This window comes from Ostrinia furnacalis, unplaced genomic scaffold (genome assembly GCF_004193835.3).
Source record: "Ostrinia furnacalis isolate ACB-3 unplaced genomic scaffold, ASM419383v2 OfSCF0611, whole genome shotgun sequence".
Lineage (NCBI taxonomy): Eukaryota > Metazoa > Arthropoda > Insecta > Lepidoptera > Crambidae > Ostrinia > Ostrinia furnacalis.
In genome coordinates, this window is record NW_021130850.1 from 126,873 (window position 1) to 145,452 (window position 18,580).

The 18,580-nt window shown below is 36.7% G+C and overlaps 2 protein-coding genes across 2 annotated transcripts; one reads left to right on the top strand and one right to left on the bottom strand.

Annotated features, from left to right (window-relative positions):
• Positions 1-532: 532 nt before the first annotated feature.
• Positions 533-12,155, bottom strand: LOC114366291 (BRCA2, DNA repair associated). The gene is made up of 9 exons (XM_028323122.1): positions 11,668-12,155; positions 6,302-11,226; positions 5,566-5,746; positions 4,435-4,642; positions 3,803-3,912; positions 2,860-2,919; positions 2,436-2,616; positions 1,856-1,952; positions 533-1,588 (listed from the first exon to the last, which is right to left on the bottom strand). The coding sequence occupies exons 1-9, from the start codon at positions 11,950-11,952 to the stop codon at positions 538-540; spliced, it is 7,098 nt and encodes a 2,365-aa protein (XP_028178923.1). The 5' UTR covers positions 11,953-12,155; the 3' UTR covers positions 533-537.
• A 478-nt stretch (positions 12,156-12,633) lies between these two features.
• Positions 12,634-14,091, top strand: e(r) (enhancer of rudimentary). Its single transcript, XM_028323121.1, has 3 exons — positions 12,634-12,784; positions 12,867-13,052; positions 13,678-14,091. The coding sequence occupies exons 1-3, from the start codon at positions 12,782-12,784 to the stop codon at positions 13,798-13,800; spliced, it is 312 nt and encodes a 103-aa protein (XP_028178922.1). The 5' UTR covers positions 12,634-12,781; the 3' UTR covers positions 13,801-14,091.
• The last annotated feature ends 4,489 nt before the right edge of the window (positions 14,092-18,580 follow it).

An 18,580-nucleotide genomic window follows, 5' to 3' on the forward strand; every position in this document is an offset into this window, starting at 1 on the left:
GGCAAACTTAAAGCGAACGGATAGTAGTTTACCTACCTGCAAGTGAGCAATATGGTGAGCAGACAAGTTTAGGAGCCTCTGATTTCTATTGATAGGGATAAAAAACAAGCCAAAGTAATAAGTAAAAATTTTGTATTAACAATTTACATCAAATCAACATTAATACTTACATAATTACAAATTAAAACTTAACCATAATACAAAACTAAATTTCTTATGTTTTTCACTTCTAGAAAATGTAAATTTTAACACATTTTACTGTTATAAAAAAACTTAAAAAGCATCTAAAATTATAATTTACAGTTTTTAATACGAGATAAAATCATCACAGTCATTGTAAAAGGCACAATATTCCACTACTAACAATATTAACAAAAGAATCAGTACAACACGAGTTAACTGCGCACCCGGCGGCCGTGACGTCACATCGACGCTCTGGTACAAACGGGGCTAACGAGTGCGAGGAAGAGTCGCATTCCAGCGAGGTGCGCAGTTAGCTTAATCGAGCTGTAGATTAACTTTTTACATTATATCTCTCTATTCTAAACTCAAAGGTGGGCTGCCATCGAATTCCTCGGCAAATTGGTCCTCCTCTTCCAAAGAATTATCTTGTACGTTAGAAAAGTTTAACTTAACAGGGTGAACATTTTTTACATAAGTTCTATTCATTGAAATAATCGGACTTGACTGAATATAATTTTTATTACTATTTTCAGTGGATTTTTTCGCACTGGCAACACTGGTCTGAGCCAGCGGACTTTTGTACGAATTGAACGCGTTCTTTGACTTGTTTATAATGTTCATCGGACTCAAAGGAGGTGGTTCTCCAATCATTTTTAATCTGGAAATCTTTTCGTTCACCTTTCTCTTTCTTTCCTTGCTCTTTGGAGATAGTTCTTGCGTGTCTGCTTGGCGGAATGTGGACTCAAAATCTAGGCCGGTAAGGTTTAAATTGTCTTCACATTTGGCTGCTAAGGGACTGTCGATAAAAACTTTGTTTTTCGTCAAATTCAGTTCGTGAAATCGATAGGGCGATACGTTTTCTGCACAATGTTTATTGGAGTAATTATTTTTCTTATTTACACACTCCTCGCAAAACTTTTTTCTATCTACACCGCACATTTTCTTCTCAAATTCAATAATCATGTTCCTAGCTTCTAAACTTTTTGGAGTTTTGGTAAAAAACGAAAATTCTGTAACCCTGAACTGTGGGATGCTTTTTCTAGTGTTGCCAGCGCGTTTCTGCAGATTCGTACACGAGATTATTTGTCCTGTATCTAGTAAATTTTGGAAGCCGAACTTCCTGAGGCCTCCCCAAAAGTTGACGCAAATAATGTTCTTCTCACAGTCAGATAGATACACATTTTGGAATGATTGTTTCGAACATTCTACGTCGATTTGAAATATGAAACCAACAGTATCAATTTCATTGAAGTCCGTCATCATGGAAGGGTTTTGTGCGAGGTCTCTCACAGGGTAGCACTTTCGGGCCAGCGTTTTAAAATGTGGTTTCAATTTGTCGGGCACTTTGTACTTGCTTTGACTGAAGATAGACTGACGTCCGGCTGACAGGTGTATTTCTGAGCACCTGAAAATATAAGATATTAATGATATTACTGTCATTATTACATAAAACTTAAGCCAAAATTATTTATCTAGTACTTAAATTCAGAAATAAATAATTATTGATTTTAAGACGTAGGACGTCCACCCACGAGGTGGACCGACGACCTCATAGAGGCTAGCAAGAAGGCGCTGAATGCAGGCCGTTACCAACCGGTCATTATGGAAATCATTGGAGGAGGCCTATGTTCTGCAGTGGACGTCCTATGGCTGAAATGATGATGATGCTTACCTGATAGCAGTCGGAACTACATTCATAATTTCGATCCACGAATCCTCTTTGATTATTTCTGTCAGCATAACATTCGGTTTCCATATCGACATGAAACCTGGAAAAAATAAGATTAAAGAGTAAATTAATATACTATGTTCTATGGGATTACTATGGGCCTCATTCTTATTAGGCCCATAATAGGGTCAATGTAACCCAAAGGGCGATTGAACATGCTATGCTCGGATATTTCTATCCACGAATCTGAAATGACGAGATCAGCAGGAAAACCAAAGTGACCGATATAGCCCGCAGCATTAAGTACTAAAATCAAGTGGCAGTGGGCGGGGACAATAACTCGTAATGTTAATGGCCGCTGGGGCAGAAACATTCATATAAGAAAGTTGTCTTTTGATTTTTCTATTGTAAAAAGTTTAGTCTATAGAAAGCTACTCTGCATTTCATTTTATGTATATTTTGTACGATTTAACTGAAAATGTATCTTCTAACCGCGCGATATGGAAGTCATTGGGGGAGGCCTATGTCCAGCAATAGATGTCCTGTGGCTGAAATGATGATGGTGATGGTATTCTAAGCTAACCTTTAGTAACCCCACTATTCTCCACTCCAGCGACCCGTATCTTCAACAATCCAACGACGTTCCTGCCGACATCTAAGCCTCGTTCTTCTAGCTTCTTTCTCACTCTCTCTTGGATGTTCTGCAAAAGCTTCTCTCTTTTCTTGCTGGATTTCGCTTCTAAGGATTTGGTTTGAGATTCCGTCTGCAACAAAGTGTTTTTAAATGAGTGCTAATAAAGTTCTTCATAAATTGAAAACTACTAGTCTTATGAGGGTTCTGTCCCATGTACTGCCACCATAAATTGAACTAGGTTCACAAACTTGACCTTCACTGGTTGGGTTTTTGTTGGCGGTCAAGCTGTAAATCCTGGCTACACAGAAGTTGCAGCGGTGGGAACGAGAGGTGGGAATAGTCCCGTTTATCAAGTTCGAAAACTAGTACTCACCATAAATTCAGCTGAAAGTTTTCGATGTTTCAATTGAGATCCAATCGAGTCTTGAGATTCCTATAAAAAGATTTTTTTCATTAGAAAAATCTTCCATTTATGCATAAATATATTATGTACAATCCGATCGAGCTAACTGGGCACCTCACCACAGAATAAGTAATAGTACAGGTACAGAAGGATTACTCCGCAAGACGATTTAAATAAATGCGAGTCTTGCTGCGACGCGATACAGTGGAATTCAGCTCGCACAGCACTACGTACCTACAATTTTATTCACCTACAAGTTTTGTCTCTTTCTATCGCGTGCCTCTGAACTCTTCTTACGCTGTTAGGGTTGCTGTCTAGTGAAAAAAATAATTAATCTAGGTACTTATTTGTAATGAGGTACGTATGTAGGTAAGTATGCATTCATTATGGAAAACCTTGGGAGAGGCCTTTGTCCAGCAGTGGACGTCATTTGGCTGAAACGAACGAACGAATTCTGAGCAGTAGTCATGGTAGGTTAGGTTCCTATACTATCCTAAGAATTATTGATTACCTACATGGCCAACATACCTTTCAGCATCTTTGGGAAGCGAAAAAAAAAGATAAATCCGGTAGAGTTCTTTTCGAATTTTAACACCCGAACGCCGCACAATATTTATTTCTCTTTATGTCCATTTTTAAATAATACTTCGATCATAGAATTATAATCATACTACAACGCACGCCAGCGTCCTGAGGGGCGCGCGCGTGACACTCGACTGATATAATACCCGCCGGCGGGGCGCTTCGCTGTAGGTAAATATCGGATGTACCGCGCGGAGTGAGCCAGGCCTGACCTCACTTCAATTCGCCCCGTCCGTACCAGAGCGGCAATGTGACGTCACGGCTGCCAGATGCGCAGTGAACTCTATCGGGCGGGTTGTACATTTTTATTTTCAGTACACAGTTATTTCACCTGATCCGACAATTCTTTCTCCACTTCTTCGTACAGTTTCTCCATTGCTGTCTGCCTGTCTGACTCGTATTTGATCTGGTGTATATTCTCCAAGCGTTCTGAACGGGTCACTGAAAAAATATTATTTCAGATTAAATATAAAGATTTTACTGACTTCGTAAATGATGCGGCTGCTCGATACCGGAAATTACGTCACAAATGACAGCTAGGATAAGATGGCCGCGTTGCCATAGCAACATGTCTTTGACCGCTTCTATGATGACCCAGAAGTAACGGGTTCGAATCCCAGTTAGGGCAAAATTTCTGCTTGTGTTGGGGCTTGTTCTAAATCCGGCAAGTAGTCTTTTATTATTGTTATGTCGATTAATACTACTACGTATACATAATAATAATATACTCGCTATTGCCCGCGGCTTCACCCGCATGAAAATTTGTCTGTCACAGATAAACTTTATCGCGCGCGTTCCTATTTCAAAAACCGGGATAAAAACTAACCTTTGTCCTTTCCCGGGACTCAAACTATCTCTATGCCAGATTTCATCAAAATCGGTTCAGTGGTTTAGGCGTGCAAGCGCGACAGACGGAAAGAGTTACTTTCGCATTTATAATATTAGTAGGGATTATTCCCTTACCAGTGCTCCCGTCTTCAAACTTCTCAACATACAGCATCGGATACACCCTTGTCACGTACAGACGGAGCTTCGAAACTTTCCCGCCTTCCGGCTTGACAGATGACAGCTCGGTCAAGATGGCCGCGTTGCCATGGAGACCGAGGCGGGCGTCCCACCGCGCCCGGCGCGTGGAGTTGCCGAAGATTTTTAGACGGACTGATGATGTGTCCTGAAATTAAGATATAGATCATTATCAGGTCATTTAGGCCCGGTTTCCATCTAGCGGAGTGGAGCGGAGCTGTAAGGATCGTAGCGGAGAAGTGGAAATATTGAAATCTGATTGGTTATCCAGTGGTTCCCAAACTTATTTAGTGTAATGCCCACTTTGAGAATAAATTATTTTTTAGCGCCCCCCATTTTTGTAGTCAAGAGTCGAGCTCAGTCGATGTCTAAGAGTCCTCCTAGTAGATGACGCCTCCCAAGCCTCTACACAACATCCCGATTTTTTTTCTGGGTCTCTTACCGCCCCTCTTTAAGCCTGCAGCGCCCACAAGGGGGCGTTATCGCCCACTTTGGGAAAGACTGGGTTATACAAAACACTTCTTCGCTATGCTTCGCCTTAGTGGAAACCGGGCCTTACGCCCGTATTCTATGAGGTCTCACAGTGCATGTGGACGCACAGGGTGACACGCGAACCAATCACAGAGCTCTATTCAACGCTGTGCTGTGCTGGATGCAGGCTGCTACCAACCGGGTGATGTGGAAATCTTTTTTTTTTATATCCACAACGAGGAAGCTCTTGGCCTGTATCTCACCTGATGGTAAGTGATGATCAGGCCGAAGGTGGAAGCGAGCTTCACCCGGAATCCTCAACAACGGAGGAACTGGCTATCTTACCTCAAACATTGTTGTTATGGCGACAAACTTAGGTAAGATGGTGGTATCTAGCCAGGCGGACTTAGAACAAGCCCTACCACCAACCAAACCGAACAGAAAAATCTGTCCCCACTGGGAATCGAACCCGGGACCTCTGCGTCTGAAGCAGATGGTCTTACCACTAGACCACAGAGGCGGTTGCCTCATTGGGGGAGACCTATTGTCAGCAGTGGACGTCCTGAGGCTGAAATGATGATGAAGATTACCTATACGTACCTCCCAAGGAGCAACCCCTTGTTCACAATTCACTAACTCGGCTCCATTTGTCATAATTTTGCTTCCAACCGTTATTTTCTCTTCATAGACAAGTTTCGTCAGCATTTTGTCTATGACCGCCTTTACGCAGTACCAACCGTCTGTGAGGAGCAGTTCCACGTTTGATATTGGGTTGGCAACACTGGAATTGATGATATTAGATTTTAATAAGTTGCTGATGATATGAAGTAAATAAATAAACATTTTTGGACATTTTACACTGCGCCATTAAGTCCCAAACTAAGCACCCTATGGATACCAGACAGTGGATAATTATGAACCATTACACCGAACGGCCGACAGAGCAGAGTAATGATAATAAAGGCGCGAGCGCAGTGCGCGCACATGTTACTTTTCTCACCGTGACAGTATCTCTCCTTAAATAAGAATAACTACTAAAGCCCGGTCGCCGAGCATGTAGAATTTCGTTCAATGACCCCAAGCTACCTAGTATTGCTGTCGCGCTCACACACTCACTGCGGCCGCCCGTCGCACAGTCGCGACAGCAATGTAATTACGCGCGAGCGATAAGGATAGGTAGCTTGGGGTCATTGGACGAATTTCTACGTGCTCGGCGCCCGGACTATACGTTGTCTCTCTTTTTCTCTTTATAAAAATGTAAAATATAGGCACAGTCACGGTGACAAAAAGTAACCCGTGAGCGCATAGCCTAAGTAATCATAAAATATAACCTTACCTGGTAACACTGACACCATCCACAAAAATCCCGGCAACACACAACACCATGCTTTTGGATGCGACGTCATCTTTCTCCAAAATCTTCCTTAGCACTGGCCTTTCAACATTGTACAGTTCTTTATCAAATCTATACTTCAACTGTGCTAGAACATTTTTCGCTGTACACACTCTATTCAATGTTTGAGTGAATTTCACTTCGTATGATATTAGCTTCCATAATATCAATTTCAAATGATTGTCCAACCACCCGTTAGGTATTAATTTCTTGTTAACAGCTTTTAGAAAATATTCTTTTAGATCTTCTATAGAAAATTTGCCTTTGGTTATATCATTTCTAAGCCCAGAAAATTCGAAATCCAATAACGTTTCCATACTAAAATTCAAAATGTATGGATCGGTATTCAATTTGTCTTTCTTTTCAACATTGGCTAGGTCTTTAAGAGTGTACCTTTTGTTCTTTTTGTAGTCTTCGTTAAATATTAAATTTTCATCTATTTTTGGAGTAACTTTAGTATCAACTGTAGTTGTTTTATTATCATTTCTGTAGGGAGTGTTAAATTTACGCCTTTTGGCTCTAGGGCAAGAGAGAATAGGACTGCCCGATCTCTTAGATTTAATTGGCGTAGAATCTTTGCAAAAATCTTCTGTATAAAGAGTCTGATCAAAATTGCTAATCACTTGTGTGTTTATTAGTTTTTCTAAATTGTCTGTAACTCTTTGATCTAGTTTTTCTTCAATTTTTGCTGTTTTTACATCTGTTAGAAGCTTTCGTGGGTCTTTAAAAGCATTCTCTGAGACTTTAACATCATTTTTACCAAGCTTCGAACTTGCATCTGCATTTCTTAAGTGTGTTTGATCTTTAATAGCGTTATCTAAGTTTTCTTTGCACTCGTCATCACTAAAATGTTTGCTTTGTAATATTTCTCGCGATTTCGCTAAAGCTTCTTCAGATATTTTGACTTTCTTCTTATTTGCTGTTTCGAAGCCTTTAAATGGGAGTACATTTTCCATACTTTCACTTCTGTAAAATTCATCGAATATTCTTTTGCTTTTAGCCAAGGCATCTTCTGAGACCTTCACAGATTTGTTATTAGCCGTTTGGAATCCTTGAAAATTACTTGATTTTGTAGTTATTTGATTCAAATCATCGTTATCAATATCCTTAAATAATGCTTTACTTTTAGCAAGTGCTTCTTTAGATATTTGTACTGGTTTCTTGCTGGCAGTTTCAAACCCTCTAAACGTGGGTAAATCATCTATTTTTGTTGGACTATCTACAAGATTCTCTTCGTTAATATCTTGGAATATCGCCCTACTTTTGGCCAAAGCTTCAGATGAGATTTTGACGGGTTTCTTACTTGCTGTTTGGAATCCTTCGAACTTAGATTCACTGACTTTATTTGCTAGTCCACTCTCAGTAGCATCAATGTCTTTAAATATTTCTTTACTTCTTGCTAGAGCTGTGTCTGTAATTTGTACAGGTTTGTTGCTAGCAGTTTTGAAACCTTTGAATTTAGATGCAGATTCTAATGTTGTTGATTTTAAAGGATTAGTAGGAAAGTCTTCATTATCTATGTCTTTGAATAAGTCTTTACTTTTAGCTAAGGCTTCAGCTGATATTTTAACAGCTTTATTGCTCGCAGTTTGAAAACCTTTAAAAGCGATAGTACCTCTATTTTCAGTATTTTCATTAGGATCTTTTTTGCCGTCAATATCTTTAAATATTTGCTTGCTTTTAGCTAAAGCCTTTTCGGAAACATTAACAGGTTTCTTACTAGAAGTTTGGAATCCTGCAAACTTAGTGACGTCATTCGTTTCAAGTCCATCAATGTCTTTGAAAATATATTTTGTTTTAATCAAAGCTTCAGCAGATATTTGAACAGGCTTCTTACTTGCCGTTTGAAATCCTTGAAATGTTATAATACCATCTTTTACACTACAATTATCATCAATATCTTTGAATAACTCTTTAGTTTGAGCTAAGGCTTTGGCTGAGACTTCTATTGACTTATTATTAGCTGTCTGAATCCCTTTGAAAGGTTTTTCATTTAAATCTTTACTAACATAGTCCTCATCCAAGTCTTTGAATATTTCTTTACTCTTAGATAATGCGTTAGCAGAAATAGTTATAGGTTTATTACTGCCTGTTTGAAATCCTTTAAATTCAGGAACTTTTTCGTTTCTATTTACGGCATTTTTGTTTGAAATATCAACATTTTCGTCTTCTATTTCTTTAAAAATTGCTTTGCTTTTAGCTAAAGCTTCAGCTGATATATTTATTGGTTTTTTACTTGCTGTGTGAAAGCCAGCATAAGATGTTTTGTTACTATTATTATATTCAGTTTCAGTCGCAGCAATTTCTGTATCTAGCATTGCATTTCCAAAACTCTTACTTCCTATTAAAACGTCGCTATGTGTTGTATTTGCTTTACCTTCAGTTTTAGATTTCTTTAGAAGTTTCGGAAAGACATCTCTATCATTTTCCTTATCAAAATTCAAATCATCATCGAGTCTCAAATCTTTAAACACGTTTTTGCTCTGAGCTAAGGCTTTGTCAGAAATATTAACAGGCTTATTGCTGGCAGTTTTGAAGCCACAAAGATCTGGAATATGTACTTTTTCTAGATCTAACAGCTGAGTGTCAAACGCTTCATTGAATTCGTCATCGAAATCTTTAATTTGATCTGAATCTATTGCTGACTTTCTGTTGCTTGTTTTCTCTTCACTATTCGTATTATCTTGTGCGTCAGAAGCATTATCGACGTAAATATCTTTAAAGACATCTTTAGTGCTTGTTTTCTCTGATCTATTCATATTATCTCGAATTTCAGAAGTATTTTCAAATTGAATAACTTTGAAAATTTCTTTAGTTTTTAAATAGGCCTCATTAGAAATTCTAATAGCTTTATTATTGGCAGTTTTGAAACCAAGAGATGGACTTTTATGTATTTCTATAGGTCTCAGTTCAGATTCACATGGTTCAGTAATAATATCTTGAAAAATGCTTTTGCTTCTAACTAAAGCTTCATTGGATACTTTGATATTCTTATTGCTTGCTGTCTTAAATCCCCCAAAACCTTTACTGGTAGATGGCTGATTAAGATCTTCCATTTCAAAAGCAGCAGTAGTAGTTTTCTTAATATTAGCTGAAGTAAAATCAGCACTATCATCATCCTTTATATCTTCAAATAGATTTTTGGCCTTTTCCAAGGCTTTTGATGATATATTTATCTCATTGTTACTAGCAGTTTTGAATCCCATGAAAACTGTGTGTGAATCTACTTCTTTTATATGCTTATCCTTACAAGATGAAGGTTCTTTCGTGGCAATTTCATCTTCTAACTTGCTTTCAAGAACACGGTCGCTAAAATCGATGCGATCAAAGAACTTTATCTTTGTATTAACATCAGCACCAGATTTTTTAATCACTTCGTCGTTTTCGTCATTAATTAGAGACATATCATGAGCAAATTCATTCAGTATATCATCATCTATCTGTGGGTTTGTCTCTATTTTGTCATTATTAACTTTATCTTCTATTTTCAAGTCTTGTTTTTCTGAAACATTGCTACTATCTTCCACATCGAAATTTTCTTCAATATCAATATCTTGAAATACCCTTTTGCATCTAGCTAATGCCATATCTGATAGTTTGATTTTTTTCCTATTAGCTGTCATAAAACCTTCGAATTTCCGCTTATCTGGTCGCTTCAGATTGTCTATTTCTTTTTCAATCAAGTCACTTCTGTTTTCTTGAACTGCTGCATCGAAATTCAATTTTATATCACTCGTTTTAGAGTTTATTTTTGACTGTGGTGTCATATCATGTTTTGCTGTGAAACTGTCTACCAAATCAGTTAATGTTACTTTAGATTCTTTATCTACATCGTCTAGTATACTTTTTGCTTTCGAAAAAGATTCTGCAGATATTTGTATAGACCTATTGCTGGCTGTTTGAAACCCAACATACATTGTTTTGTCCAGCATATCCGGTTGTTCGTAAAATGACGTCTCTAGTGCACAAGTGAGGGGTATATCATGGAATTCTTTATGTAAATACTCATTTTCTTCATCACTGCTAAATAGAATTTCATCCTTTAAGAACACATCATCAGATTCTTTACTAATCTCAACAGGATTATGAGCTTTGGTGCTATGTTCTTCAAAATGTAATTTAGCTTGCACAGTTTTGGTGATTTTAAGCCTTTCTGCACTGATTTTGAGGACGGGGCTTACTTCCTCGTTCAAGCTTACTTCGTGTGGTATTTCACTCTGTATAAACAGTTCCTTTCCTATTATTTGCGAGTTTATCAGTTTTTTAGCGGATTTAAAGTCTGCGCTCTCTTCTACGATTGGAACTGCTATTTTTTCGAAACTTTCAAATTTACTTAAATCAAACACTAAAGGCGATGGTGTTTTAGACTTCTTAGTTTCAAATACAAGACTAAGTTGGATTTCTTCATCGTCTTTATCATCTGTGTCTAGTTCGTTTATATTTGTCTCGATTTCTAGACATTTGTTGAGCATTTCTGTGCAGTTATCATTTAGCTGTGTATCATTTTGTGTTTTATTACTACAAATAAGTATTTCATCATCACCAACAGTTGATTTATTGTCAGCTGTTTCCATTTCTTGATTATTATCCTTAACTACAGGACTATCAACTTCTTTATTAATAATCTCAATATCATTATTAGAAATGCTAGAACCGTCATCGTTAAGTTTATTGTTAATTTCTTTATCGTGGCTATCGTTGTGTTCGGTTAGAACATGTTTCTGTAGATCCGTCTGAGAGAATGTACAATCAAATTCTTGTGTGATACCATTATTGGCCAGGGCTTCTGCATTGTCGATTATATGAATGAGTTGACTGTCGGAGACCAACTGGGTCTCGAATTTGGCTGCGGGTGGCTTGTGTGGTTCCTAAAATATTTTCTTATTGTTAGTATTATCATTGATGATTTTAATAGTTAAATGTATGTACTTGAATCATCAGTGTGCAAACATGGAAAAAAATAGTTTTATTAAATTAATAATTTGATAAACACTATCAAGAATAATAGCTACTAAAATAATTATTGAAGGCACAAGTTGTTAACAGTAAATGTACATATTAAACCTTAACTAGCTGACCCAGCGAACTTCGTACCGCCGTATAAGAAATAATATAGGATTCTAATGGTGAAATAAATTTTCAAATCGGTCCAGTAATTTTGGATCTTATTCAATACAAAGAAACAAATAATCTAATCTTTCCTCTATGTATATAATATTAGTGTAGAAGTGTAGATGTAGATAATATGATGACATACACATTCTATGGTGGTTATTTATCCCAAAATTTAAAAAATGATGCTAACTTACCTCAAAATGTTGTGACAAAATATTCACAGTTAAAAATGTAGATTTCTTGTACTTATCCAATTTATATCTGTTCTGTTTACTGGGAACAAGACTGTCTGCATGTTGAAAGGCTTTGATTTGGTGGGAAACACTTGAAATCACATCTTGAATTAAGTTAGAAGAATGACCTTGAGTATTTGGTCTATCCTTGTTTTTTTGGTCTCTGTATAATGCCAATGGTTGCTTCTTGGTGTTGTTCTTCAAGATCTCTTCGAAATCACTAATAACATCGGCAGAATCATTCATTCTTTTTAGAATAGCGTTAATTTTACTTAGTGTTCAATGCGCGTTTGTGTTTGTTAGATTACATAAAAAGAAATGGTTTTCTTGTAACAAATCACTAGGTTATTATACAAGTTGAATTGTAGTTTGCACAGCATTAAATTGTGAATTGAATTTATGCTATTTTGTAAAGAATACAAAGCGCGAAATATTTTTATTTTCGTATCCTTTTGTTGACAACAAATTGACATTTTCAATTTCATTACACGCATTCAAACCCAACACTAAAATCATTATTTTGTTATTTTAAAAAAATCATTAATTTTCTATTAAACAATCTCTTTAAGTGTGGCGAAATTTATAATTTAATATTATTAAGAGTATATTTATTATTTAAAGAAGTATTTTTGTAAATTTTGGGAGTAATACAAACATTTTGAAATTATTATTTCTTGCGTGTAATGAATAACACCGACTTAATTTCGTTCAGAAATAAATAATTTCTATCAATGAAGTCCCTGTCTCATCTGTGATGAAGTTTATCAAAGATTTCAAATTGAGTTTAAAATATCATTGTTGCATTATTTTCAATAAGACTGACTTAATAATACAAAATAATTATTAATTTGACCATTTTAAAACATTCTCCCGTACAAAATAAAACGATTAAAATTGCTTCTGTGACTGTGTAGAACTAAAATTCAGTTAGTCCAAGTTAGTCAACATTTCAGAACGTTTAAAAAGCTTCAGCACGATTGGATCGAGCGGCGATATTTCTCGAAACAAATTGTTTTACCTTTTGTTTCAACCTAAATTTAAGATTAAAGTCTAAAATTTTCATTTACAATCAAAAATGGTAAGTAATTCCTTTCAACACTTCTTTGAATTACGACACTTCAAAAATATGGCGGCAATGTTGAGGTTATGTTGCTTTTCAGTCTCACACAATTTTGCTGGTCCAACCTGGCCCAAGGCCTGAAACTAGGACCTATTCAGACTACGAGAGTGTAAACGACTGTATGGAAGGCGTTTGCAAGATCTATGAGGAGCATCTGAAGAGGCGAAACCCGAATACGCCTACAATCACCTACGACATCTCGCAGTTGTTTGATTTTGTCGATCAGGTACCAAAATATTGTATTTATAGCCGTAATTTTACATTGAAACACTGCGAAAGATGTAGTAATTAGGTGATCATTGGAATATAAACTTAGCAGCAACATATAAACTCACTTTTGGCTGAAATAATCTTAATTTGTTATGAACAAAATTTTCATAGTGAAGTCTATACCAAACATTTCATGTAAAATTACATGGAAAAGTATCATGCACAGTGCTACTGATTGATGTAACCTGATACAGCTCACAAATAACCATTGTGTGTTTATGTGTTACTGTGTAAGCATTTTATTTAACAGTTAGTGCTTTGATAACTTAATTCTTGCGGGTCCAATGACAGTTTAACTTTCATTGAGGACAAACTTGGCCTTCTGGTTGGGTTTTTATTGGCAATCAAGCTATAGATCCTGGCTATACAGGAGTTGCAGCAGTGGGAACGAGAGATGGGAGTAGTCCCGTAAACACATTTTATGTCCTCGAAGATATACATTGGTGTTTTTTAAAGTGCTGAAGCATAATAAGTACCTATCTTTGGACATTTTACACTGCGTCATCTTAGCCCAAACAAAGAAATGTTGTAATAATGATCTGAAATATAATATTAAAACTTGTATTATCTCCAAATTCCAGCTTGCGGATCTCAGCTGTCTCGTATACCAGAAATCCACGAACACATACGCACCATACAACAAGGACTGGATAAAGGAAAAAATATATGTTTTGCTACGTCAAGCGGCAGGGCAGAGTGACTAGATGTAAGTTCTTTAGTTTACGGTAACATATACTGTGTGGGGGCAACAAGTGTTTGGTAACGTTTGAAACGTTTCTTTAGTCGTGAAAAGTTTTGGTCACTGGGAGATTTTGTAAATTATACCTGAAGGTACAGGATACATTGCTACAACTTAGTTTTTGAATTAATTTACTGGTTGTATTACATTTTATGCCCAATGGCACTCCTATTTGTATGGTCTCTACTACAATACTTCCAGATATTTTATGTAAGAAAATATTTTGACGTTACATTCACTTACTTAGTCCAAGATCCTCTATTCACAGTATGCGTGCCAGTGATAATGACAAATTGTAAAAACTATTTTAAGAACACCATTTCTGACTTTTTTTGATCTGGAGAGCCTTATTACGCTGGAAGTAGGACACAACAGGATGATTGTTTACGTCTTTAGACATTTAGATAGGAAAAAGAAAATCTATGTATGGTCACCCATTGCTGGATCAAACTAGCAGTTGCAGTTGTAATAGAGGCTAGAATACTTAAATCACAGTACATGTTTGTAGCCATACTAAAGAATTGATGGCATTTAAGCTTCAACCACACCAACGCGTGCAGTTCGCCATCGCCGGAGCGATCATAGGCCCATGACAGTCCGCGCGACCTGTCATTGGCGTATGATCGCGCCGGCGCACAGTGGTCTGAAAATGAAGCTCCCATACCATAGAAACTTAATGTCAGAAATTAACAAATAAAAATATGTATTGTGTTTAGTATACCTCCCTTTGTTTTACTAATATAGTATGAAGGGTATGAGTAGCTCCATGTGTGAGAAAAAAAATATTTTAATTTTTTTTGTATGGAAAAAATCACTTAAAGTGGATTTTTTTTAAACTGAATAGAACTGAAGGGCTGGTACTCACATGAGCTATTGCACCATACACGGCGATCAAGATGACATACAATTCTTGTGCCTTTGGGTGCCGCTTTGCATGTACCAAGTTTTGGAAATTTTGAATTTTCGGTAGGTGATTTTTCAAGTCTTTGATGTTATTTTATGAAGTTATTAACCGCTTTCAATACGAGAATAGTATGTAAATTAATACTCATATAACTAGGAATATACTAGGGATATTTTTAAATATTTTTTATTTTGAAAATATAAAAAAATAAAACGTTTAATCATTGAATGAAGTAACCAACCAGTTGGTAACTGACATTGTTAGTAGTTACTAACCTGCTAATGACTTTTAAAGAAAATAATAGAAATCAATATTGATTAAATAAACAACTTAAAAAATCGAACTGCCTAATAGGCCAGTAGAATTACATTTGAAATCGGAAATAATTCCTACAAAAGATTTTATTGTTTTAATGGCTTCATTTGTTACTCATTAAGACTATCCTAAATTTTCGACTTCGACGGAGTTGTGCTTAAGTGGTGGGGGCCCCCGAAAGGGGCGTTTTTCGGTTTTACGGTTATATCGCGTAAAGGACTTACCCTATCGAAAACTGGTCTTCATGACGGATGAAGAGCATTTAATCCTGCATTGAATAAGACCAAATTCATATGTTTTGGACAAACTGTTCTCGTGCTTATCTTCGAAAAAGTACAAAATGTACGTATAATTAATGATCCTCTCCACGTCCAATGGCTCGATACCCGCAGGATTCCAAGTTTTGAAAAGGACCGCCTCAACCGAGGAAGAGGTGCAGTAACCGCAGTTAAGGAACGGCTAGGACGAACAAGGATAGGTGCATCCAGCTCTTAAGCCTTGACAGGGTTAAACTGGTTGAGTCGGCCCTTTACAAGGCTTGGGAGCCTGCGAGTGACGAGTCATTGGACGTAGAGAGGGTCAATAATTATACGTACATTTTGTACTTTTACGAAGATAAGCACGAGAACGGTTTGTCCAATACATAATATGATATGTATTATGAATTATTATTTATTTATTATTTATTAGTTTTCGATAGGGTAAGTCCTTTACACGATATAACCGTAAAACCGAAAAAACGCCCCTTTCGGGGGCCCCCACCACTTAAGCACAACTCCGTCGAAGTCGAAAATTTAGGATAGTCTTAATGGGTAACAAATGAAGCTATTAAAACAATAAAATCTTTTGTAGGAATTATTTCCGATTTCAAATGTAATTCTACTGGCCTATTAGGCAGTTCGATTTTTTAAATTCTTTATTTAATCAATATTGATTTCTATTATTTTCATTAAAACGTCATTAGCAGGTTAGTAACTAATAACACTCCTGGAATGGAAAGGATTCGGCATAAACATTAATGGCGAGTACATCACTCACCTTCGGTTTGCCGACGATATTGTGGATATGGCAGAATCGTTGGAAGATCTTGGCACAATGCTCGAAGACCTTAATCGAGTTTCCCAACAGGTAGGTCTGAGGATGAACATGGACAAAACGAAGCTTATGTCGAATGTCCATGTTGCGCCTTACCCAGTTTCAGTTGGGAGCTCAATTCTCGAGATTGTCGACAAGTATGTCTACCTCGGACAAACGATCCAGCTAGGTAGGTCCAATTTGAGAAGGAGGTCAATCGTCGAATCCAACTCGGCTGGGCAGCGTTCGGGAAACTACGCAACATCTTTTCGTCCAAAATACGTCAATGCCTGAAGACTAGAGTGTATAACCAATGTGTTTTACCAGTGATAACTTATGGCTCGGAAACGTGGCCTCTCACTATAGGCCTTATACAGAAGCTCAAAGTTGCACAGCGTGCTATGGAGAGGGCTATGCTTGGTGTTTCTTTGCGAAATCGAATCAGAAATGAGGAGATCCGTAAACGAATCAAAGTCGCTGACATAGCCCGACGGATTAGCAAGCTGAAGTGGCAATGGGCAGGGCACATAGTACGCAGAACTAACGGCCGATGGGGCAGAAAGGTTCTGGAATGGAGACCGCGTACCGGAAAACGCAGCGTGGGACGTCCACCTACAAGGTGGACCGACGACATCGTAAAGGTAGCAGGGAAGCGCTGGACGCAGGCCGCTGCCAATCGATCAACATGGAAAGCATTGGGGGAGGCCTATGTTCAGCAGTGGACGTCCTATGGCTGAAATGATGAACTAATAACAATGTCAGTTACCAACTGGTTGGTTACTTCATTCAATGATTAAACGTTTTATTTTTTTATATTTTCAAAATAAAAAATATTTAAAAATATCCCTAGTATATTCCTAGTTATATGAGTATTAATTTACATACTATTCTCGTATTGAAAGCGGTTAATAACTTCATAAAATAACATCAAAGACTTGAAAAATCACCTACCGAAAATTCAAAACTTCCAAAGCTTGGTACATGCAAAGCGGCACCCAAAGGCACAAGAATTGTATGTCATCTTGATCGCCGTGTATGGTGCAATAGCTCATGTGAGTACCAGCCCTTCAGTTCTATTCAGTTTAAAAAAAATCCACTTTAAGTGTTTTTTTCCATACAAAAAAAATTAAAATATTTTTTTTCTCACACATGGAGCTACTCATACCCTTCATACTATATTAGTAAAACAAAGGGAGGTATACTAAACACAATGCATATTTTTATTTATTAATTTCTGACATTAAGTTTCTATGGTATGGGAGCTTCATTTTCAGACCACCGTGCGGCGTTGGCGATATTATGTACGCGTTGGTGTGGTTGACGCTTTAGTCGATGCAATAATAAAAATTAACGTAAAAATGTGTATAGAATGACTCCAAGAAAGGAAACTTCACTCACAAGCTACTCCTACCACCTTACGTTTCTCTGTGACCAATATTTCTATAATTATAGTTATTGCAACTCTGCTATGTCCTACGTCTCCTGTAAACAACTAAAATAATTTTGATTCCTGAAGAACTTTATATTTTTGTTTTTCAACAAAAAAAGCACTACTCGGGTACTAATTTTTGACTTTTAAGTAAATAGATTGTGCTATTCATGCTTCACTATACGATCCACCGTCTCTGTGGTACAATAGAACTAAGTGTGATTTATTTAAGGTACAATTTCATGTGAGCTGTCTTAAGTTTGCTATGTTGGCGTATTCATACAAAATTATACCTAAATTCGTTACTCTTGGTGAAGTTTATGCCCGTTTTCACCATCAATCCCTAAGTTTTAGTGACTTCTATTGTAACACTTAACAGGCATTTTGTTTTCATAGGGGTCACTTAAAAATTAGGGATTGATGGTGCAAACGGCCATTAACCTCGCTTCATGCCACTTCTTGGGTAGTTTCAATCAATGTGAAGTATTTTTTTTTATTGATTTCTTTATGCCATTGCTTTTTTTAAAAAAATATTATGCTTCGATTGTCAAATCGGCGAAAATACAGATTGTATTATTACCATTTAAAAGTATTTTGTTAATGGTAACATCCTTTAGTATTGCCATGCGAAAATGAACCTTTTTGGTAGCTTTTTCATTTTGATTTCATCTGTCTTGAAATCACTTCAATTTTACTACATTTATTAATGGCCATTGTCACCATCAATGCCTAATTTTTAAGTGACCCTTTTGAAAACAAAATTCCTGTTGTGTTACCATAGGGGTCACTTAAAAATTAGGGATTGAAGGTGAAAACGGGCGTGAATGTCTTTAATATTTAAGTTGTGTTCTAAATGTTCATTTATTACTACACAGTACAATTTAATTATTCGCTTGCCAGTTTTTAAAACTGTTCTTCATAACTTAATACACCAAAAGATATTGAAAAACAACTTAAATGTTAATATTTGACTCTCTCAGTGTCTCTCTTTCTCTCTTACTAGTATCAGAGTAAATACAAATG